We start from the raw sequence: 22,559 nt of genomic DNA on the forward strand, positions 1-22,559 counted from the left end.
TAACGAGAGGACACAGAGAGTGCGTCCAAATTAACAAAATCAGAAATGAAAAGGGAGACATAACTACAGATTCAGAGGAAATTCAAAAAATCATCAGATCTTACTATAAAAACCTATATTCAACAAAATTTGAAAATCTTCAGGAAATGGACAATTTCCTAGACAGATACCAGGTATCGAAGTTAAATCAGGAACAGATAAACCAGTTAAACAACCCCATAACTCCTAAGGAAATAGAAGCAGTCATTAAAGGTCTCCCAACCAAAAAGAGCCCAGGTCCAGACGGGTTTAGTGCAGAATTCTATCAAACCTTCATAGAAGACCTCATACCAATATTATCCAAACTATTCCACAAAATTGAAACAGATGGAGCACTACCGAATTCCTTCTACGAAGCCACAATTACTCTTATACCTAAACCACACAAAGACACAACAAAGAAAGAGAACTTCAGACCAATTTCCCTTATGAATATCGACGCAAAAATACTCAATAAAATTCTGGCAAACCGAATTCAAGAGCACATCAAAACAATCATTCACCATGATCAAGTAGGCTTCATCCCAGGCATGCAGGGATGGTTTAATATACGGAAAACCATCAACGTGATCCATTATATAAACAAACTGAAAGAACAAAATCACATGATCATTTCATTAGATGCTGAGAAAGCATTTGACAAAATTCAACACCCCTTCATGATAAAAGTCCTGGAAAGAATAGGAATTCAAGGCCCATACCTAAACATAGTAAAAGCCATATACAGCAAACCAGTTGCTAACATTAAACTAAATGGAGAGAAACTTGAAGCAATCCCACTAAAATCAGGGACTAGACAAGGCTGCCCACTCTCTCCCTACTTATTCAATATAGTTCTTGAAGTTCTAGCCAGAGCAATCAGACAACAAAAGGAGATCAAGGAGTTACAGATCGGAAAAGAAGAGGTCAAAATATCACTATTTGCAGATGACATGATAGTATATTTAAGTGATCCCAAAAGTTCCACCAGAGAACTACTAAAGCTGATAAACAACTTCAGCAAAGTGGCTGGGTACAAAATTAACTCAAATAAATCAGTTGCCTTCCTCTATACAAAAGAGAAACAAGCCGAGAAAGAAATTAGGGAAACGACACCCTTCATAATAGACCCAAATAATATAAAGTACCTCGGTGTGACTTTAACCAAGGTAAAAGATCTGTACAATAAGAATTTCAAGACACTGAGGAAAGAAATTGAAGAAGACCTCAGAAGATGGAAAGATCTCCCATGCTCATGGATTGGCAGGATTAATATAGTAAAAATGGCCATTTTACCAAAAGCAATCTACAGATTCAATGCAATCCCCATCAAAATACCAATTCAATTCTTCAAAGAGTTAGACAGAACAATTTGCAAATTCATCTGGAATAACAAAAAACCCAGGATAGCTAAAGCTATCCTCAACAATAAAAGGACTTCAGGGGGAATCACTATCCCTGAACTCAAGCAGTATTACAGAGCAATAGTGATAAAAACTGCATGGTATTGGTACAGAGACAGACAGATAGACCAATGGAATAGAATTGAAGACCCAGAAATGAACCCACACACCTATGGTCACTTGATTTTTGACAAAGGAGCCAAAACCATCCAATGGAAAAAAGATAGCATTTTCAGCAAATGGTGCTGGTTCAACTGGAGGGCAACATGTAGAAGAATGCAGATCAATCCATGCTTATCACCCTGTACAAAGCTTAAGTCCAAGTGGATCAAGGACCTCCACATCAAACCAGACACACTCAAACTAATAGAAGAAAAACTAGGGAAGCATCTGGAACACATAGGCACTGGAAAAAATTTCCTGAACAAAACACCAATGGCTTATGCTCTAAGATCAAGAATCGACAAATGGGATCTCATAAAACTGCAAAGCTTCTGTAAGGCAAAGGACACTGTGGTTAGGACAAAACGGCAACCAACAGATTGGGAAAAGATCTTTACCAATCCTACAACAGATAGAGGCCTTATATCCAAAATATACAAAGAACTCAAGAAGTTAGACCGCAGGGAAACAAATAACCCTACTAAAAAATGGGGTTCAGAGCTAAACAAAGAATTCACAGCTGAGGAATGCCAAATGGCTGAGAAACACCTAAAGAAATGTTCAACATCTTTAGTCATAAGGGAAATGCAAATCAAAACAACCGTGAGATTTCACCTCACACCAGTGAGAATGGCTAAGATCAAAAACTCAGGTGACAGCAGATGCTGGCGAGGATGTGGAGAAAGAGGAACACTCCTCCATTGTTGGTGGGATTGCAGACTGGTAAAACCATTCTGGAAATCAGTCTGGAGGTTCCTCAGAAAATTGGACATTGAACTGCCTGAGGATCCAGCTATACCTCTCTTGGGCATATACCCAAAAGATGCCTCAACATATAAAAGAGACACGTGCTCCACTATGTTCATCGCAGCCTTATTTATAATAGCCAGAAGCTGGAAAGAACCCAGATGCCCTTCAACAGAGGAATGGATACAGAAAATGTGGTACATCTACACAATGGAATATTACTCAGCTATCAAAAACAACGAGTTTATGAAATTCGTAGGCAAATGGTTGGAACTGGAAAATATCATCCTGAGTGAGCTAACCCAATCACAGAAAGACATACATGGTATGCACTCATTGATAAGTGGCTATTAGCCCAAATGCTTGAATTACCCTAGATCCCTAGAACAAACGAAACGCAAGACGGATGATCAAAATGTGAATGCTTCACTCCTTCTTTAAATGAGGAAAAAGAATACCCTTGGCAGGGAAGGGAGAGGCAAAGATTAAAACAGAGACTGAAGGAACACCCATTCAGAGCCTGCCCCACATGTGGCCCATACATATACAGCCACCCAATTAGACAAGATGGATGAAGCAAAGAAGTGCAGACCGACAGGAGCCGGATGTAGATCGCTCCTGAGAGACACAGCCAGAATACAGCAAATACAGAGGCGAATGCCAGCAGCAAACCACTGAACTGAGAATAGGTCCCCTGTTGAAGGAATCAGAGAAAGAACTGGAAGAGCTTGAAGGGGCTCGAGACCCCAAAAGTACAACAATGTCAAGCAACCAGAGCTTCCAGGGACTAAGCCACTACCTAAAGACTATACATGGACTGACCCTGGACTCTGACCTCATAGGTAGCAATGAATATCCTAGTAAGAGCACCAGTGGAAGGGGAAGCCCTGGGTCCTGCTAAGACTGAACCCCCAGTGAACTAGATTGTTGGGGGGAGGGCGGCAATGGGGGGAGGGTTGGGAGGGGAACACCCATAAGGAAGGGGAGGGGGGAGGGGGATGTTTGCCCGGAAACCGGGAAAGGGAATAACACTCGAAATGTATATAAGAAATACTCAAGTTAATAAAAAAAAAGATATACAATAAAAACATATTTTATAAAGAAAAATATAAAAACAAAAAAAATGAGGACAAATGAATTTTGTAGGCAAATGGATAGAACTAGAAAATATATCCTGAGTAAGGTAATCCAGACCCAAAAGGACAGGCATGGTATGTACTCACTAATAAGTGGATATTAGCCAAAAAAAGTACAGAATACCCAGGATACAACTCACAGACTGTAACAAGTTTAACAAGAAAGAAGCCCCAAATGAGGGTGCTTCAATCCCACTTAGAAGGGGGAACAAAATAATCATGTGAAGCAAAGGAAGGGAGGGACTTGGGTGGGAGAGGGGAGGGGGAGGGAAAATGGGGGACGGGATCAGGTGTGGAGAGACAGGGGAGAAGCCCAGAGGACCATAAGAATGAATGGAAATATGCAGTTTCAGGGTTTGGGGGGCAGGAGGAACCTCTAGAAAGTCCCAGAAATTTGGGGTGTGGATGTGAGAGGTTCCCAGGACTCAATGGGGATGACCTTAGCCGAAATGCCCAACAGTGGGGAGATGGAACCTGAAGAGACCACCTCCAGTGGAGAGATGGGGCCACCCATACATCTTTAACATTTTTGACAATGAATCATTCCTGTCTAAAGACACAGAGATTGAAGGAAAGGACACCCAGTGACCAGCCCACCTGGGGATCCATCCCGTGGGTTGGCACTAATTCCTGACACTCTTACTGATGCTGTGTTGTTCATGAAGACAGGAGCCTAACACAGTTCTCCTCTGAGAGGCTCTGCTAGCAACTGACTGAGACAGATGAAGGTACTCAGAGCCAAACACTGAACTGAGATGGGCGACTCCTATGGAAGAGTTAGGGGAAGGACTGAAGAGGATTGCAACCCTATAGGAAGAATAACAGTATCAACCCCTGGGAGCTCTCAGAGACGGAGACACCAACCAAACAGCATACATGGGCTGGCCTGTGGTCCCCAGCACATATGTAGCAGAGGGCTGCCTTGTCTGGCCTCAGTGGGAGAGGATGTGCCTAATCCTGTAGAGACTTGATGCCCCAGGGAAAGGAGATACTGAGGAGACTGAGGTGGGGGTGGGAGAGTGGGAGAATACTCTCTCAGAGGCAAAGGGGAAGAACTCTGGGAGGAGGGACCAGGAAGGGGAGCAACATTTGGAATGTAAATAAAATGATTTAATAAAAAATGATGGAGCTAGAAAACAATATCATCCTGAGAGAGGTAACCCAGACCCAGAAAGACAAACATTGAATGTGCTTACTTATAAGTGGCTATTAATTACAAAGTAAAGGATAATTATGCTATATTCTGTAGACCCAGAGTGACTAAGTAACAAGGAGAACTCAAGAGGGGAGCATGGTTCTATTTCCCTGGGAAGGGAAGATAAAATAGATATTGCAGGTGGATTGGGGGGATGGGAACAGGAGGGATCAGGTGGGGAGAGGATGGAGGGAGAGAGTACTGGAACTGGAGGTACAATTTGGGGGCAAGCTAGAAACCTAGTGCAATGGAAACTCCCAGGAATCTGAGGGTGACTCTAGCTAAGACTCCTAGCAATGGAGGATAAGGAGCCAGAACTGGCCAGCTCCTGTAACCTGGCAAGACTTCCAGTGGAGGGTTTGTGACATCAACCCAGCTACAAAACCTTCAACCTACAATTTGTCCTACCAGCATGATGTGCTGGGGTAAAGGTGGTACAGAAATTGTGGGAGTGGCCAACCAATGACTAATTCAGCTTGAGCCCATGAGAGGGAGAACTATCTGTAACACTACCTGGAGGACCAGAAACTAGAGGGCAGATAGCCCAGAGACCAAGGATAGAACCAATTGTGACTTGGAAAATGATGTTTGATGATATTTTTCTGTATTCTTAGATTGGTGACTAACCCAATTGTCATCAGTTCCTAACTTTGATAAAGTTAAAATGTCAACAGGGCTAGTAGACCTGTTTAGAAATAGTTCTTTAGGGAAGAATCCAATCTTTGTCTTCTAGCAAACAACATAGCAGTCCAGTTTCCTCAGCAATCACCACTCATGAATCAGCAAAGGCAGCTCAATCCAAAAGAAATGGCAAGGTTCTACCAATTGACCTGATTCTGCAGAAGCAGTGAGAAGTCACTGGTATACCATGAGTTCTTTGGCAAGTTACTCTCCATGAAGTCACAGCAGGCAAAGGTCAGTAACACAATGTTGCTGATCTATAATTGCCAAAGACTAGCAAGGCAGAGCAAGGCAACCCAAAGCCAGAGCCTCCTCCCACTGTCTGTGGGGTCATATTTATATTTTTTCTAAACATCATGCATCCTCTCACATGTCTGCTTCAGCAACACACCCTTTCACCTTTCTGCCCTAGCAAAACATCATAACGTAACTGAGTCTCCAAAGAAATCAGAAATTTCCATTTCATTGGTGTTTTTGTGGGACTCCTAAAAATGGGAGTGGAGGCTTTTCTTGATACTTTTGACTGCTTTTGAGATCTCTGTCCTCTTACTGGGTTGCCTTGTCCAACCTTAATATTCAGGGAGTTGCTTAATCTTATTGCGACTTGATATGCCATGTTTGGTTGATATCCCTGAGAGGCCTGCCCTTTTCTGAAGGGAAATGGAGGAGGAGTGAATGGGGAGAGTAGAGGTGGGGTGGACAGAGAAGGTGGGGCAGAAAGAAAGAGGGGAAACAGTGGTCAGGATGTAATATATGGGAGATTAAATTAATTTTTAAAATACAAAAATGAACACAAGAGGCCACTGTAACTGAAGTAAGTGTATTAGGCCAGTGAAGAATGCTAACTCTTTTTTCCTTTTAGAATGGAGTCCCAGTGGCAGCACTGCCTTTTTTCCCTCTTTAAGACAGGGCCTCACCATGTAGTCTACTCCTGAATAGCCTAAGATTGGCTATGGAAACCAGCATAGCTTCAAATTTGCTACAGTGATCTTGCTTCTGCCCCCAGAACACTAAGGTCAGTTCATGGGAACACTTCACATAGATGTTTGGATTGTGAGTCTGGGAATGGTAGGATGACTTAGGTAAAGGTGATGTCACCAAGTCTAATGATCTGTGTTTGATTCCTAAAACCCACATGATCGAAGGGGAGACTCAAATCCTACAGCTGCCCTTTTTACCCCACACAATACACCCACACACACACCCACATATACACAGAGAGGAGGGTGTTAAAATATAAAGATTTCTAATCTGGTGTTAAATCCTTTGATGGTGGTAGTAGTAGTAGTAGTAGTAGTAGTAGTAGTAGTAGTAGTAGTAGTGAAAATCAATATACTTATACTGGCTATCAACAGCCAAGCATCCTTGAAGGACATAGATGGGAAAATACTTAACATAGAAAGAACATAATGCAGTTATAGACAGACAGTGTAGGCTGAGAATTGTGGGCCTGAAGACTTTGGGTTGAGGAAAAGTATGGATGGAAGACAGTTTAGATGTCCACCTACAAGTTTCTAATTGAGACATTTACTGAAAGGTGTTCTAGGATGACCAGAGAGACCTCAGTTTTCAACAACAGTTTCTAGATAAGGTACAATCTACAAGGTGTGATCTGGGCATCCGAACACAGAAACGGAGCAAAAGCTGAGCTGATGAGAGATGTCCTTGACTCTGAGTTTGCTTTACAGAAGTACATGTTTCATAAGGCCATCTCCTATGTCTATCTTCTAGTAACATGCCCTGCCCACTGCATAAAAATTTAATCCTGCCTGGCCTGTCTTTATCCTTGCTTCGACTTATTTCTCTGTGCTGCCTGTCTGTATTGCAGAATCTTCTTGACTCTCAGCTGAGTATTTTAGAATCTGTAGTTTGGCTATTTGTAGCTTCACGGTAGAGTACTTGCTTAACAGGTACAAGGTCTTGGGTTTGATTTCAACACTGAAAAAAAAATCAGGTTCTCTGCTCCTTTAGCTGTCTATCCTGTCATTTTATCTTTTCCTAAATGAACCGTGTCCTCCTTGGAAGTATGGACCTTGTAGTATCCCCGTGTATCCCCAGGAGTTGGTAGCACCTGACCAATAGGAATCGTTTCATTTACACTTGAAAGCTTTCCTGAGAAAGGGGCTCGGTTTCTGAAAGGGGACTCAGTTTCTATCTTCGTCCTGTTTTCTCCGGTAGAGCTGTTTGCCAAAAGATCAGCTAGAGAGCAGGATGAAGGAGTAATGATTTCATGCTGGTGCCACTAGGTTCTTTCTACAAAGGAAACGTTCCTTAGCCTGGGATGGAAACTTTTCCCTTTTCAAGGTCCCATACAGCAGGCCACGCCCCGATCTCCCCACTCTCAGTTCCGTGACTGCTCCCCACCCCCCCACCCCCGGCCGCCGCTCCACCTAGTAGGCGGCTCTGTGTCGGCCAATCAGCGAGAGCCTGTGCAAAAGACACTAAAAGCCCTCCTCTGGTGGCGAGGCTCGTGCAAGATGGCTGCGGCGTGTCGGAGCGTGAAGGTAGACTGCTCTGTGCCTCTAACTTTGTTTTTATGTAGGCTAGGACTGCGCGGGCAGGAACTAGAGAGGAGACATCGGTGCCTGGAGAAAAGGGTCTTGCTTATCCAGGCGTGGCTTTGCGGCGGTTGGGCTCAATAGGTGAACCACCAACGTTCAACTGCAGATGTATGTGAGAGGTCACAGAAAAAACATTCCTGGGATGAGACACGCCCCCTTCGCCCGAGGTTTCGTGGGTGAGGAGAGGAAGTACATTTAGGGCACTGACCGTCCCCACCTTTTCGCAGAATTCTAGAATTGGCAAATGAAAAGGTGGGGGGTGGTCTGGATTATAGCAGTTCACCTTGTACCTCTTCACAGGGCCTGGTGGCAGTAATAACCGGAGGAGCCTCGGGCCTTGGCCTGTCTACAGCCAAAAGACTGGTGGGACAAGGAGCCACAGCTGTACTTCTGGACGTCCCTAACTCAGAGGGTGAGACCGAAGCCAAGAAGTTAGGAGGAAACTGCATATTTGCCCCAGCAAATGTGAGTTATGACTCTCCCAGGGTGTGCATGAGGAAAATTGTTGGGGTATTCCTTCGAGCGGTGTCTGGGGTCGGTCAGATGGCTTAGCGGGTAAGGGCACTTGATGCCACCCATGACCACCTCAGTTTGATTTTTGGGAACCACATGGTATAAGGAAAGATCCAACTCTGACCTGCGCACACACATGTAAACAGATGTAAGGGTGGGGAACCCACCTCCTTTTAGCTTTTGACCGGAGTCCTTGGGCACTGTGAGAGCCCTGCAGTAAGAAAGCTAAAGCCAGGGCTGGACACCATGGGGATGAGAGGATTGGACACACCAGAATTTCCTGGAGAAGGTAGGTACAGTTGGAATGCATATCTCGCCCAGACATTTTACATTTACAGAGTTGAAAAAGTTAAACTTAGCAGGTAGGGATTTTTTTCTTTTAAAGCTAGGTCATGTTCCTGTAATTTTCAGAACTGGATTGTACTGGAGTACAGCTCTGGTGGAGGAGGTTTTGCCTAGTATGTGGGAGAAACCTGGGTTTAGTCAGCAGTGCTTGCAAAAGAGAAAAAAACAAAAGTGTTTATAGTGCCCTAATCTGTATTAACTGAGAACCAGGGGCATATGAATCAAGAGACTACAGATTTGAAAATGTTTGGCAACACTTTTCTATAGTATCTGCCATTTTCCCTTTCATCTTTGTTTGTTTTATTATAACTCTTTCTTGGCCTCCTGTTTGCTCACAAAGTTCTGTTCCCACCCAAGGCCTGGGTCTGCCCTCCTCTCTAGGTTTAGTGGGGTGTGTATGGTAGGAAAGAAATAACTTTCCTTCATTTCTTCCTTTCTAGGTGACCTCTGAGAAGGAGGTACAAGCAGCTTTGACTCTAGCAAAAGAAAAGTTTGGCCGTATAGATGTGGCTGTCAACTGTGCAGGCATTGCAGTGGCCATTAAGACATACCACGAAAAGAAGAACCAGGTCCACACCTTGGAGGACTTCCAGCGGGTTATCAATGTAAGGCTTGGCAGATCTCCACGGGTAGGAATAAGGGGTGTGTGGCTGTGGGTGCTCCCCAAAGGGTAGAAGGAAACAAAAGACAGCCTCTACCCTAGATCCTACACCATGGTTCTATCATCCTCCAGGTGAATCTCATAGGCACTTTCAATGTGATCCGCCTGGTTGCTGGTGTGATGGGCCAGAATGAACCAGACCAGGGAGGTCAACGTGGAGTTATCATTAACACTGCCAGTGTGGCTGCTTTTGAGGGCCAGGTATGTGGACGAGGGTGAGGGTGTGAGGGGTATGTGTGTCTTAGCTAAATGACTTTTAGGGGATCTCCCACATATGTTCTCCACTCTTTTTCCAGGTTGGACAAGCTGCATACTCTGCATCCAAAGGGGGCATAGTGGGCATGACACTGCCCATTGCTCGAGATCTGGCTCCTATAGGCATCCGTGTGGTAACAATTGCTCCAGGTAGACATTTCTCTCTCATCTTTTTGCCATACTAGGACTGGGTGGGACCTGTAGGCACTAAAGTGAGGAAGAACCAAGTACCTAGGAAAACAAGAAGGAACCTCTGATTCTGGTACTCTTTTCCAGGTCTGTTTGCCACCCCACTGCTTACCACTCTGCCAGACAAAGTGCGCAACTTCTTGGCCAGCCAGGTACCCTTCCCCAGCCGACTAGGTGACCCCGCGGAATATGCTCATCTGGTACAGATGGTAATCGAGAACCCATTCTTGAATGGAGAGGTCATCCGGCTGGATGGGGCCATTCGAATGCAGCCTTAAAAGGCCAAGGCAGGAAAAACACCGGCTCCTTTTCAGTTTGAAGGAAACCTAACAGCCACTTTGTAACTCTGCTCCATTCACCCTCTGTGCCTAATAAATTCTCAAATCTACAGGATGTGCTTGTGTGTTAGGGGAAAAATCCACGGGGAAGAAAGTAAAGGCTCTGAGCAGTTGGCAAATGAGAGCCCCAGTGTGGAGGGTGAGAGGAGGTATCTCACACCGTTTGTGTACTGTTCATTGTGGTGAACAACTTTATTGTTATTAAAGAGGTTTGGGCTTAGTTCCCTCCTACTGAGATTAGAAATGGGGGAATTAGTTCCCTCTTACTGAGATTAGAAATGGGGGTATGTAGCATTTTTTGACTCCTGGCCACCTGTGAGATTGATAGGTGAGATGGGAGGTGACCATCCTGAGTTCAGCGGCTGCTGGTGTTGAACTGTAGGTAATAGTGTGAAGTTGGTTGATTGGTGTAGATGACTGAATTCAGATAGTTTTGCCTGTGAAAATTCAAAGGTCTCAGGTGATTGTTTTCCCTCTCCCTGGCCCTTGCCATTCCTCCCCACTTACCCTTGGGCTTCCTCCCCACTGCTTCACCCTAGAACTTACTGAGCATGCTGTTCCTTAGCTAACTCCCGGTTGAAGGAGCCCAGTCCTCTTCGAAATTCTGCACACAATTCCCTCTCCTGTTCTTCCAGCTCCAGTGCTGCTTCAGCCAACCGTTTGCTTTGGCTTCCCCACTCGGCTTCCACGAGCTTTTCGGCTTGGCGCTGTTCCTTTTTCTCTTGTCGTTGGTTTTCTTGGGTTTTCCTGATGGCAGCTCTCTGCTCTGCAGTCATGCCCTTCCAACAATAGGGCAGGACCCGGTGAGGAGCACTGGGGCGTTGAGCAACTTGAGGATTCTCGGTCAGCAGGTCACTGGTGACTTGTTTCTTGATCTCTGCGAGGTTCGCCTCCTGTTGCTGCTGCTGTTCACGGCGCTGCAGCAGGGCTTGCTTAGCTGCCTAGTAGGGACCCCCAAATGTAAGCATTTGGGGACCCAGCCTTAGGAAACTCACTTGAAGGGGTTGGAAAATATAGCCTTTCTTATTCCGAGAGAAGAGAGAGACGTAGTATGGATTTTTACTGAACCAATGGGCATGATTGAGACAGATATAGCCAGGGAGTTTCTCTGCACTTAGGAAGGCCTTACACTGAGAGGTCAGATGAAAGGTCAATACCTGTTCTTAAAGCACCCTAGATCTGAGGGTAGGGAGAGAGGGGGACTTATGCTTTAATAGGATCTTAGGTGGATGACTTGGGGAGATGAGAATGCTTGTACTGGTTTGAAATGGGGTATATGGAGAAAGAAGTGGGGTATATGGAGAAAGAAGTGGGGTATATGGAGAAAGAAGTGGCTAAGGTTCCCCAGGGCTTTGTTCAGGAATTGGGATGGGCTTAGTACACTGGATGGTTCAAGACATACCTGGGCTTTGTTGGCATTGGCCATAGCAGTCCTCATAGCTGCGCGGCAGGATTCCTCCAGCCTAGCCAGTTCAGCAGCCCGAGTGTCCGCGGCTAGACGCAGTTGGTCACTGAGCAAAGCTACAGAGAAATGCAGGCAGGGCACTGTACTTGCCTATTCTAGTCTGCATCCGTATATTGATTATTTTTTCAGCATACTCTGTGTGTTTATATTTGCATGTCAAAGCTGCAGTGATAAGGAAGGAGCTACTCTTTGGGGTCAGGGTGGGCAAAGCATAGCAACTTGGATGACAACTAAGCTCTGTCACCTTTCAGTGGTGTGGCCTTAAATAATGTCATTTCACTAAGTCTCAGTCTTAAGGTTATTTGTTGAGTTCTAAGGATACCACACAATTAGATCGTGTCTCAGAGAACTCCCTGCCTAGTCCAGGGTGCTGTATGCCTGTAATTCCAGCTCTTGGAACACAGAGGCAGGAAGATCAGAACTTCAAGGTTATCCTTAGTTACATAGCAAGTTCAAAGTCCTAATACCTCCCACTTTAAAAAACAAACAAACTTCCCTCTCTGGTAGGAGAGACAGATCCAATAGATAATCAAACTATGACCTGGGAAGGCCAATGATAAAGATGTAGAGAAGCATATTAAAATGGCATGCCAGTCATGGCCACAGCATAAGCAAAGCTATTAAATTGTTCCCCCTTCAAGCCACACACTGGATTCTTTGTTCTTAGGCCGGGTGAGACACTGGAAGGTGAAATGAGTAGAAAGACATGGCCCTTGCCCTGGAAAGGTTTTCTCCTAGTGTAAAAGAGAGATGTGGCCAGACTGTATCATAATAATAGTTGCTTTTCTATGTGATGTATATTATAATCCCTATTTTAAAGATGAAGAAACTGAGCTATCAAGGTGGCAAGTGCCTGAAACCCCAGTATTTGAGAGGCTGAGGAAGGGGGATTGCTGAGTTCCAGCCCAGACTAGGTGAAATATAAATAGCAAGCCCCTGTCTCATGAAATGAGGAGAGGAAAACAATTCTAGAGAAGGAACATTCACTTGCCTGAAGCAGGAAGTAAGTAGAACTGTAAAATGCTTCCCTCAGAGACGTGCCAAGAAAGAAGTCAGGGAAGTTAGGGCATGCACAGACTAACCTTTCTGCCCCAGCTCTCTGGGTAAAGTTCCTCCTCACAGTGTTCTACCCAAACAGGATGAGCTCTCTGCTGTGCTACTTACCTGCTCGTGCTTCCTCTTCTCTGGCTGCCTGTTGCTCCTGCAGCTGTTTCTCCAGGTTGTATCTCAACTGTTCCTGCTGCATTCTCAGGTGTGAGGCCCTCTCCAGGTCCTCTCCAAGGAAGTACTGCATGCTTGCTGGGCCAAAGTATGCCTCGTTCTCATAATAAGGGACCTGAAACTCCTGGACATGGTCTGGATCCCAGAAGTCGAATTCGTGTCCATTCTTGAATTGCTGCCTTTGCTCCCGAAAATCCTGCACTCTCTTGGACAGCCGACATGCTCGTTCTGCCTCTTCTTTCTCTAGCATCTGTGCTACCAGATCATAGTGTGCATGCTTGGCACCTGAGAGCGATTGAAAGAGACATGAAGGTGCCAGAACAGAGCCCAGTCAACCTCTGTTCCCAAGCCCCTTCCCAAGGTCATTTGCTTTGTTTTATCATCCCTCAGAGCCTCAGGCTCTATTCTGAGGCAGAATCTCCCAACTTCAAGCCACTCTTTCTGGTTTATACCTTTGTTTCACCCTAGTATTTACCATAAGCCATATCTTTGCTTCGCTCTATTGCCTCCCGAAACTTTCGTTCCTCCACCTGGTAGTTGAGGGCTTCCACATCCACCTGCATCTCAAAGAAAGGAGCTAAGTTAGAGGAGGATCTTCGAACGTACATTGAATGCCCTACAGGATGCTGTTTGGGAATTACCCTCTTCAGAGTCACCCTGTAACTCTTCAGGACATAGTAAATAAAGTTCTAAGCCCTGAATGAAGCCTGTAAACACCTCTGTGGTCTAGCTGCTGCTTCTCTGCCTTTATCGCTTTGTTCTCCTCTCACAGTAGTGTAAGGAACTGTACTTCTAGTTCTCTGCACATCCTAAGCTGTTTCAAACCCACAGCCTTTGCTCCAACTGTTTCTCCCCTTTGGAACAGTCTTTCTTCTTTACTACACTTCAGTTTACCCTCCAAGACTTGCTCAGGAAGATTCTACCCTCATAATCTAGGACCCACTAGCCATGTTGTATTGACATTAGCCTTTCTAGTATCTCCTCCACTAGGCCGTAAGCTGTTCTGTGAGGAGAAGCTGGCCTTAGCTATCATTGTATTCCCCACTGTCCAACGTAGTGTTTGGTCCAGGGTAGGTCCCAAGGAAATTCTTACAACCAGAATCTCAGTCAGACTACTCAAACTTCAGTTTGCTCATGGTCAGGTAATACGCTCTGACTTTTTTCAAAGTTGATAGCTCAATGCTTCATTTGGCCTCATTTTACAGAGGAGGACAAGATAGGTTATGTACCATAAGCCATCCATATATAATAGCAGACCTGGCTTTGAACACAAGTATGGTGTCCTTCCTAGATCCTTTCTTTACCTTCCCACTCAGCAACTGTTTATTTGTTTCTTAGCTATCAGTATTTTCCTTTTCATTATAATTCACTGAAAATGTTTCAAAATAGTATGGAAGGGCAGATAGTTTGTGAAGAATAAACATCCTTTCAGTCCCTATCCATCAGCTTGGTTCAAAGCTGTGAAGGTTACTATTGACAACATGGTCTGGTGAATTGGTTCCATAGGTAAAGTTCAGGCCTGACAATTAAGTTTGGTACCAAAAAGCCACATGGTGGAAGGAAGTCATATATGCATTCATTGTGGTCCCACATGCCCCTCCTAAATAAATAAAAAGCTACATAAAATACTGTCAGCTTGACAGCATCCAGAATCATTTAGGAGAGAAACCTCTGGACATGTCTTTTTAAGTAGGAAAACCTAACTGAGGGCAGTACCATACCAGGACTAGTCCTGGACTGAATAAAAAGAAGAAAGAGAGCTCAACTCTGCTTGCTAACTGTGGGTGCACATTGACCAGCCACCTCCTCTTCTTTTCCTCCAATAATAGACTGTATGCTCATACTGAGCCAAAATAAACCCCCCTTTCTTCTGTTTGTCAGGTATTTTACCACAGTAATAAAGAAAAGCAACAAATATAACAATGTCACATTTAGCCTTCCAGAAATACCCTAGGTTTATGTAGTATCGAATTTTCTTTACACCCTCTTATGGCTCCACATTGTTTCTCAAGAACCAGCTATAGTCCAAGAACTGACCAGAGGAGAGCCAGCTGTCACCCCATCATCTGTCTCTTCACAATTCTGCCTCTCTTCTTAAGCCCTGCCCAGGCATATGAGGTTGGTTCTCTAGCTCCTGCCTTTCCAGTCCTAGGGCATGCTTGAGTCCCGAAAAGTTAAAATGTACTGCTACATTCCATTCTAGGAACAGGGAGCAAATAATCCCAGTCTTGTAAAGTTACCCATTACCCACTCACCCCCATGACTCGGTTCCGCACATTGAAGAATCGGCATTGTCGTTCCTTTTCACGATTTCTTCTAGCCTCAATGGCTGCTAGCTCCTTGGGATCTGGTGCAAGGTCTAACTTATACATCTGGAGCAACGAGAGGTAGAATGGCCTGTTAATGCTGACAGTGTCCTTGACTATACCATACCTTCATTTCTCCCTTATTTCTTTCTCACTAGCTATGATCCTTCCTGGTAGCTATGATCCCGGTTTTACTTTCTGATGTTTTATATCTTGATTTTACTTTATGATGTTTCATTATCTGTGTCCTCAATCTCTGCTGTCATCATACTAAGTCAACTTTCAGTCTAATGACAGACAATATTCCCAGAATCCTTGATGGCCTTTGTTAATCCATGTTGTTAAAATTCTCTCTGCTCTGGCTACCCTGGGGGATCTTTGTGAATGCAAGTAACCACTGTACTCCTTAAGTGTGTGTAGGCAGGCCCAGGTGCAGAGAATAACAGACTGCAGAATGCTCACCCCTAAATGGGACCTCTATATCACATCCCCTCTTCAAATCTCAGTAATCATTGCAGAAGGGGTGGAAAGATTTAAGTGTCAGTGGTGGTGAATAGATACAAGAAACGTGTCCTTTGCACATAGCATGTATGAACTCAAGAGATTTTGTCAACATACATAAATCTTGTGTGAGCTCAAGCCAGACCATATCCCAGCATGCAAAGAGGACGGTGGCATGAACCCCCACCCCTAGTAAAAGAGCTGTTGGCAATGGACAGCTGCTGGGAGGGGAGAGACCACTATTTTTTGTTTTTTTTTTTTGTTTTTTTGTTTTTTTTTTTGGAGCTGGGGACCGAACCCAGGGCCTTGCGCTTCCTAGGTAAGCGCTCTACCACTGAGCTAAATCCCCAGCCCTATTTTTTGTTTTTTAAAGACAGGGTTTCTCTGTGTAGCCCTTCTGTCCTGGAACTCACTCTGTAGACCAGGCAGGCTGGCCTTGAATTCAGAGATTGCCTGCCTCTGCCTCCTTTGCCGGGATTAAAGGTGTGTACTGTGCTCTGCAAGCCCACTCTTGAGTTGACCATGTTCCAGTAGAAGGCCACAAATTAAATAATATATTGTCAGCACAAATGAGACTTGATGGGTGGAAAAGAGCACATAAAGTTGGGTGGGCAGGGAAAGAGGGCTGGGTCTGAGAAGGGTTAGAAACGGGGTGACTATGATCAAAACACATTGTGCAAAATTTCCAAAGAACTAATAAAACCAAAATCAAAATCTTTGTGAGCATCTTTAAAATAAATGTCTTCCAAGTGTTTAAAAGACCAGAAAAATTAAAAAAAATGTTACTGATGGATTCTATTGTATATAGTAGATAAATATTACAGAGAGAACAATAATAGATTTTGCATTGTGGGGTGTAGTTTGGAAAGAGACAAGACACTTCAATGGGACCAATATTTTCTAAATGTTAAGTTTTTTTTTTCTAACATGATTTCACTGTGTCACCCAGGGTTGTTTGAAGTTGTAATACTTAACCAGTATTTAAGTACTAAGATTACAACTACACCTATCTTAACTTGGGGAGTTGGTTCATTGATCTCTATTTTTATCAGGCTTCCAAACCTGAGCATATATTTTTCCTTGTTTATGTCAACTATTTTAGTTATAAAATGGTTATCGGAAGTTCTAGCTATAGAAAGAAGTGGAGTATGTGAAGAGAGGCCAGTGTGCCTGGAGTACTATAACCAAGAGATATCGGCATGAGACAAATTGAAAAGGTGTGCAGGGACTGGCTCTTAAAAGCCTATTGTAATGGGCCTGGAGTGTGGTAAAGTACTTGTCTAGCATACATGAAGCCTTGGGTATAAACCCACAGTACCATGTAAACCTGGACTGAATAGTGCATGCCTATAATCTTGGGGAGCACTTGGGGGAGGTGAAGACAGGAAGATCAGAAGTTCAAGGTCGGGGCTGGAGAGATGGCTCAGCGGTTAAGAGCACTGACTGCTCTTCCAGAGGTCCTGAGTTCAATTCCCAGCAACCACATGGTGGCTCATAGCCATCTGTAATGAGATCTGATGCCCTCTTCTGGTGTGTCCGAAGATAGTGACAGTGCATATACGTTAAATAAATAAATTAAAAAAAAAAAAGAAGTTCAAGGTCCTCTACAACTACAGAGTAAGAACTAGTACCAAGAAAATTGTATCAAGGGCCAGTGAAATGGCTCAGTGGGTAAAGGTACTTGTTAACAAGTCTGATGATCTGAGTTTGATCCCTGGTCCCAACGTGATAGAAAGAGAACTCACTCTTACAAGTTGTCCTCTGAGCTCCACATGTACATACCCATGCCCTCCCACCCCCAAATAAAAGAAAATGTAATAATAAGTTTGTTTTTAAAGTGTCTCCAAAAAGGACCCTGGTGTGAGTTTGGATTTCAGTGTAATGAGAGGTTAGTCAAGGATTTCAAGGAAGTAAGATGAAAGAAATATAAGATTTATGTTTGTGACCTATTCCCCCCACTCATATGGGGGTTTCCAAAATAAGAATGAATAGGGCTGATTATCTTACTAGATAATATTAAAATAAAGGGGAAATGGCATTTCAGAAGAGAAAGTTGCTTGTTTGTGTGATGAATGGGGCAACAGGAAACAATATAGAGGAAGCTAGAAAGGTCAATGTGGAAACCACTTAAGTTAACCAAAAGGATAAGGGTAGTGGCTTTGAGTAGGGCTCTTTTAAAGAAGAGGGGGTCTGGAGAAATGCCTCATCCTTAAAGGTTAGACTCACACCTAAAAAAAATGAGGTAAAGTCTGGTTAATGAATGTTTCCAGGGCTGGGAGTGGCTCAGTGGGTAAAGTGCTTGTTATGCAAGCTTGAGGACCTGAGTTCAGATCCCTAGTCCGGTATGACCCGTTTTGGTCTTCTGCTTTCCAGAACTGTATGAAAGTAAGTTTTTATTAGCTTATTAAGTTTGGGATGATTTATTATAGCAGTAATATGAAACTAATATAGCTTCTCAGCTAGTATGTATTGGAAGATGAACTTAGCTTATCTATAGACACCAGCCCTCTGTAACTATTGAGTAGTCAAGTGAGACACAATGGAGTGAAGTAAAATACAATATTAAAATCACAAAGGGGCCAGGGAGATGGCTCAGTGGGGAAAGGTACTTGCCACCAGGCCTGGTGAGTTCCATCCCTTGGATGTACATGATGGAATGAACCTTTGCTCCACATTGTGAAAGAGAATGCACCCTTGTAAGTTGTTCTAGGACTTCTACACACACACTCACATGATAAAAAACCATAAAACAGTGTGGGTTACCTGTGTATATGTATGTGTGTGCATGTACACTTATACCACAGTGTACTTGTGGAAGTCTTAGGACAACTTGCAGGAATTGGCTTTCTCCTTTCACCATGTGGAATCCAGAAATCAAACACAAGTCAGGCCTGTTTGCAAATGCCTTTACCTAATAAGCCATCTTATCAGTCCCTAATTACTGACTTCAATAGAATTTTTCTTTATTGTTAATGAGGTCTCATACCTTATCACCGTGCTCAACTATTTTGTTTATTGCTTTGTGTAGTGCCCACTCATCTTGTGTTCATTTTAGGGATCTTTTGCATTCAAAATGTTTATTTTTCACAGATATATTAAACAAAATTATACATATTTGCTGGGTACTTTGTTTCAATACATATTTTATGTAGTGTTTATATTAGGGTAAATCTATCACCTTAAACATTTTTTTTCAAGATAGGGTTTCTGTCTGTTGTTCTAGAACTCTCTGTAGACCAGGCTGGCCTTGAACTGAAAGCTTTGTCTACCTCTGCCTCCAGTGCTGGAATTAAATGTGTGCTCCACCATGGCTCAGTAAGTGTTCCTATCTACTGAGCCCTCTTCTAGCCCTCATTTAAAGATATCACAGACTTAGCTGCTGGGAATAGAGAAATCTGGAACTGACAAGGCAATTTCCTCCATGCTGACTAGCTTTCATAGTCTCAGGTGCTACCCAAGCCACTAGGGTAGAAAAGACATCTGATCCAGCAGTGGAAGGTTGGTATTATTCATGCTATAATACCAACCTTCCAGGTAAGATGTGTCCCCTGGTATAATAATGGCATCACTATTATGGGGTGTAACCAACCACTCTCTGATTAGATTTGAAACCTGGTCCTGGTCTACAAAAGGGAATTCATTCCTGGTACTGTAAATCTGGTCAAACGTTCATGTCTAGGGAGGTCATAGGCCCTAGGGGAGAACCAGCTAGTAGTTTTTCTACATGGTCATTCTTGTCAAACTGCCTTCTAAATATCTGTATTTATATTCATAGTTTGGTGCTGCTCTCAACTGTGGTCTAAGGAGCTTCTTTTTGCTATAGGCAAGTTTATGCAGAAACTCGTAATTGCTCACACTGTTGAGAATAAGTAACTATTGAGTGCTTAACCCTAAATGAGATGTGTATCACCACTACTCCAAACTTCAGGGGCCATTATGTTAGAAGGAACAGACAGAATGAGGATGGAGATGCGTACCATGAAATGCTGCCTTTTAGACATACAGCTATGCACTCATAAATTCACAGCAACTGTGGTTACCTGCAAGAGACCTGTACAAGATCTGTAAAAGAGCAAGCCAGTGAACCTTCCAGCATGGATGGGTGAGGAGCTCATGAGGCTCCATCCCAATTAAAGAGCTATTAGAAGTTGATACCTGCTAAGGAAGAGTCAATTTTCTTGCAGGTACATACTATGCACATGTGGGCAGTACTAAGTAGACTCTGAATCACAAAAAAAGTGTGGGATATGATGGGGCTTAGAGGACAGAGATGTTGATAAGAGGGTGGATACGATCCATATTCATTGATATATATATGAAAGTATAAAAGAATAATAAAAAAAGAGGCCAGGTGTGGTAGCACACCTTTAATCCCAGCACTTGGGAGGCAGAGGCAGATGAATCTCTTGAGTTTGAGATAGCGAGTTCCAGTACAGTTAGGACAATGTAGAGACACTGCTGCCCCCAAAAAAGAACAAAAATATTAAAACCCAACCAACCAAACTACAACAAATCATAAAACAAACAAAATCTCTCCATATTCTAAATTTATAAAGATACTCTCCTATACATTCTACAATTCCTAAAGTTTTATCTTTATCAAAATAGTAATATTAAAAAATATGAGATTGCTGGCCTTTGGTTATTTTATCCCCTCATGTTGACTGTGACTGTTTTCCCAAAAGAGCTTCATTCTGGCTACAACATCAGATTCTATCAACTGAGCTTTCTCACTTTCCTATACTCTTTAGGATTCTTCCCAGCTTTTAGACATTATTTAAAAACAGTTACAGGAATAGGACTAGAGAGATGGCATGGTGGTTAAGAATACTTCCAGTTCTTCCAGAGTACCAGAGTTTCCTCAGTACTCATTCATGTTAGGTGGTTCACAACTACCTGTAACTCCAGCTCCAAGGGATCTGATGCCTTGTGCCTGTGGCGTGTGCACACATTTGATCAGGCTTGTGCGAGCATAAGCCAGTTCAAAGCCAGACAGTGGTGGCACTCATACTTTTAATCCTAGCACTCGGGAGGCAGAGGCAGGTGGTGTCCCAAGTTCGAGGCCAGCCTGGTCTACAGAATTTCAGGACAGTCAGGGCTAGACAGAGTAACTCTTGAAAAAAAGATAGTTACAGGAATAGCTGTAGAAACCACCAGACTCTTTCCACTCTGAAAATGGCACTAAACCCAGCCTATAAAGACAATCTGTTGTCACAATGTAAGGTCACTAAAGGGGGGGGGGTGGTTCAGTAGATGCCCTGGGCTGCTAAGACCATGACTTATTAATAAGGTGATAGAAGGGGAATGAGAGGGCGAAGGTGCTGAAAACAAAATGGAGAAGGGCAGGGTAAAAAGGAGAGATAGATAGGTCAGTGAGTTAGGAAGACAAAGGAAAAGAGTGAAGAGAAAGATGGGAATAACAGGAAGGTGTCATGTCATAGAGGTAAGATGCAGTGGGGGTGGGAATGGGAATGGGGGCGAAACTGATGTAGCAGGGAGGGAAAAGGGCAGAACTGGAGCAATGGCTTAAGGACCCGGACCCTTGGTGTTCACACAAGATACCTTTCTCAGTACAGAATTCCAATTTTGAAGCTCTTAAGTGGACTGGGCCCAAGTTGGCTCTTGATGTACAACAGCAGTCTTTAAATTCTGCTTGGAGAAATTAGAGAGAAGCAGATGATAGGGGAAGTATTTCAGAACACAGCTTTTCCCAACTTGTATCTTTGTTGTTAGGGGGTACCCTCATCGTCCTTCACACTCCAATCGCACCTCACCTAGCCCTCTCTTTGATCCCTCTTCCAGTCCAAACTGCCCCCACCCTTCCGAGGGCTCCTTCCCATTCCGGACTGAATCCTTTGCTGGAGCACTTTCCCCCCTCCCCGCTGCTGGCTAGACTACAAACCACAGCCGAACGTCTGCCTCCCACTCGCTCTGGCAGAACCTTGTACTGACTTCTTTCTTAGCAAGCGTGGGCTCAGGCCCCGCCTGCCTTCTCTGATTTTCCCCCAAAGTGATCAGAATGCTCCTAGTCACTAACGCTTCCTCGACGTAGTTACCGCTGCTTCAACAGTTGCGGCGTAACTACAAAGGGGGGTGGGGTCTAAACGCCCAGCACGTGCTCTAGCCAGGCAACAAATCAACAAAAGCGCTATTTCAGGCGGAAGTGACCGCTTCTGGACCCGGAAACAGGAAATCATGATTGGCTTGGACTTATTATCGCGAGGCTTACTGTACACCCCCGGCTTGCACTGCGCTATTTCCCGCGCGGGCTAACCTCGCTTCCTAGGAGTAAGGCGCGGCCTCTTCTACGCTAGCGCCTTTGCCATGGGTTTCCTGAAACTGATTGAGATTGAGAACTTTAAATCGTACAAGGGTCGACAAATTATCGGACCATTTCAGAGGTTCACCGCCATCATTGGACCCAATGGCTCTGGTGAGATTAAAACCGGCTGTGACCCTGCGTGCGTCCCGGTCCGGTCCCCCTGTCTGTCGCCAGAGTAGTATAACCTACCCCCATGTAACCTGAGACATCGTGAACCCTAAAATGTTCCCCGATCCTCTTGGTGGGGCTTGCTTTCCCTTTTGGCATACACCTAACTCGAGCCTCTTCCCAAATGTCAGTTGGCGGAGTTACGTGCTGGCCCCTGTCTAGCCTGAATGGTATGGGCCGAACTGTGCGTTGCCCCGCCCATTACCCCTCCCGCCAAAAGAGGCGTTCTTGGAACTTGCTTCCAGTTGTTTGCCCCGCGGCTTCCTTCCGGTCTGTATTGTTCACTTTCCTTATATTGTTTGATGCCTTAGGAAAAGTTTGGGAACCGTAACTCTTGCGTTGGCGTCTAGTTCCCTAGTTGTATACTTTGTG

General features: G+C 44.2%; 3 protein-coding genes across 20 annotated transcripts in view; 2 read left to right on the forward strand and 1 right to left on the reverse strand.

Annotated features, from left to right (window-relative positions):
* Positions 1-7,797: 7,797 nt before the first annotated feature.
* Positions 7,798-10,259, forward strand: Hsd17b10 (hydroxysteroid (17-beta) dehydrogenase 10). The gene is made up of 6 exons (NM_031682.2): positions 7,798-7,846; positions 8,204-8,368; positions 9,202-9,366; positions 9,495-9,623; positions 9,719-9,827; positions 9,954-10,259. The coding sequence occupies exons 1-6, from the start codon at positions 7,820-7,822 to the stop codon at positions 10,142-10,144; spliced, it is 786 nt and encodes a 261-aa protein (NP_113870.1). The 5' UTR covers positions 7,798-7,819; the 3' UTR covers positions 10,145-10,259.
* A 113-nt stretch (positions 10,260-10,372) lies between these two features.
* On the reverse strand, positions 10,373-22,417 carry Ribc1 (RIB43A domain with coiled-coils 1). 18 transcript variants are annotated; one of them, XM_039099821.2, is made up of 9 exons: positions 22,209-22,345; positions 21,260-21,346; positions 19,675-19,759; positions 15,146-15,262; positions 13,366-13,447; positions 12,834-13,175; positions 11,607-11,725; positions 10,751-11,145; positions 10,373-10,641 (listed from the first exon to the last, which is right to left on the reverse strand). In XM_039099821.2, the coding sequence occupies exons 3-9, from the start codon at positions 19,696-19,698 to the stop codon at positions 10,560-10,562; spliced, it is 1,161 nt and encodes a 386-aa protein (XP_038955749.1). In that variant the 5' UTR covers positions 19,699-19,759; positions 21,260-21,346; positions 22,209-22,345; the 3' UTR covers positions 10,373-10,559. The 18 variants fall into 18 exon arrangements, with proteins under 18 accessions (XP_038955749.1, XP_063136139.1, XP_038955744.1 ...); XM_063280069.1 differs by lacking the exon at positions 22,209-22,345 and adding an exon at positions 21,472-21,786 and having other exon boundaries at positions 19,675-19,748; XM_039099816.2 differs by lacking the exon at positions 22,209-22,345 and adding an exon at positions 21,650-21,784 and having other exon boundaries at positions 19,675-19,748.
* Positions 21,979-22,559, forward strand: part of Smc1a (structural maintenance of chromosomes 1A) — a 44,731-nt gene continuing 44,150 nt past the window's right edge. The window contains exon 1 of the mRNA NM_031683.2: positions 21,979-22,130. Coding sequence (NP_113871.2) covers positions 22,022-22,130 — 109 coding nt within the window. The 5' untranslated portion in view covers positions 21,979-22,021. The remainder of the gene's footprint in view (positions 22,131-22,559) is intronic.

The sequence above is a fragment of the Rattus norvegicus genome, chromosome X (assembly GCF_036323735.1).
Source record: "Rattus norvegicus strain BN/NHsdMcwi chromosome X, GRCr8, whole genome shotgun sequence".
Classification (NCBI taxonomy): Eukaryota; Metazoa; Chordata; class Mammalia; order Rodentia; family Muridae; genus Rattus; species Rattus norvegicus.

Coding starts and splice junctions, on each gene's coding strand:
- Hsd17b10 (NM_031682.2), top strand. CDS start 7,820: ATGGCTGCGGCGTGTCGGAGCGTGAAG. Junction 7,847..8,203: donor CGGCGTGTCGGAGCGTGAAG/GTAGACTGCTCT, acceptor ACCTCTTCACAG/GGCCTGGTGGCAGTAATAAC. Junction 9,828..9,953: donor TGTGGTAACAATTGCTCCAG/GTAGACATTTCT, acceptor ACTCTTTTCCAG/GTCTGTTTGCCACCCCACTG.
- Ribc1 (XM_039099821.2), bottom strand. CDS start 19,698: ATGTCTAAAAGGCAGCATTTCATG. Junction 15,263..19,674: donor CTAAAAGGCAGCATTTCATG/GTACGCATCTCC, acceptor TCGTTGCTCCAG/ATGTATAAGTTAGACCTTGC. Junction 11,146..11,606: donor CCAATGCCAACAAAGCCCAG/GTATGTCTTGAA, acceptor GGTCCCTACTAG/GCAGCTAAGCAAGCCCTGCT.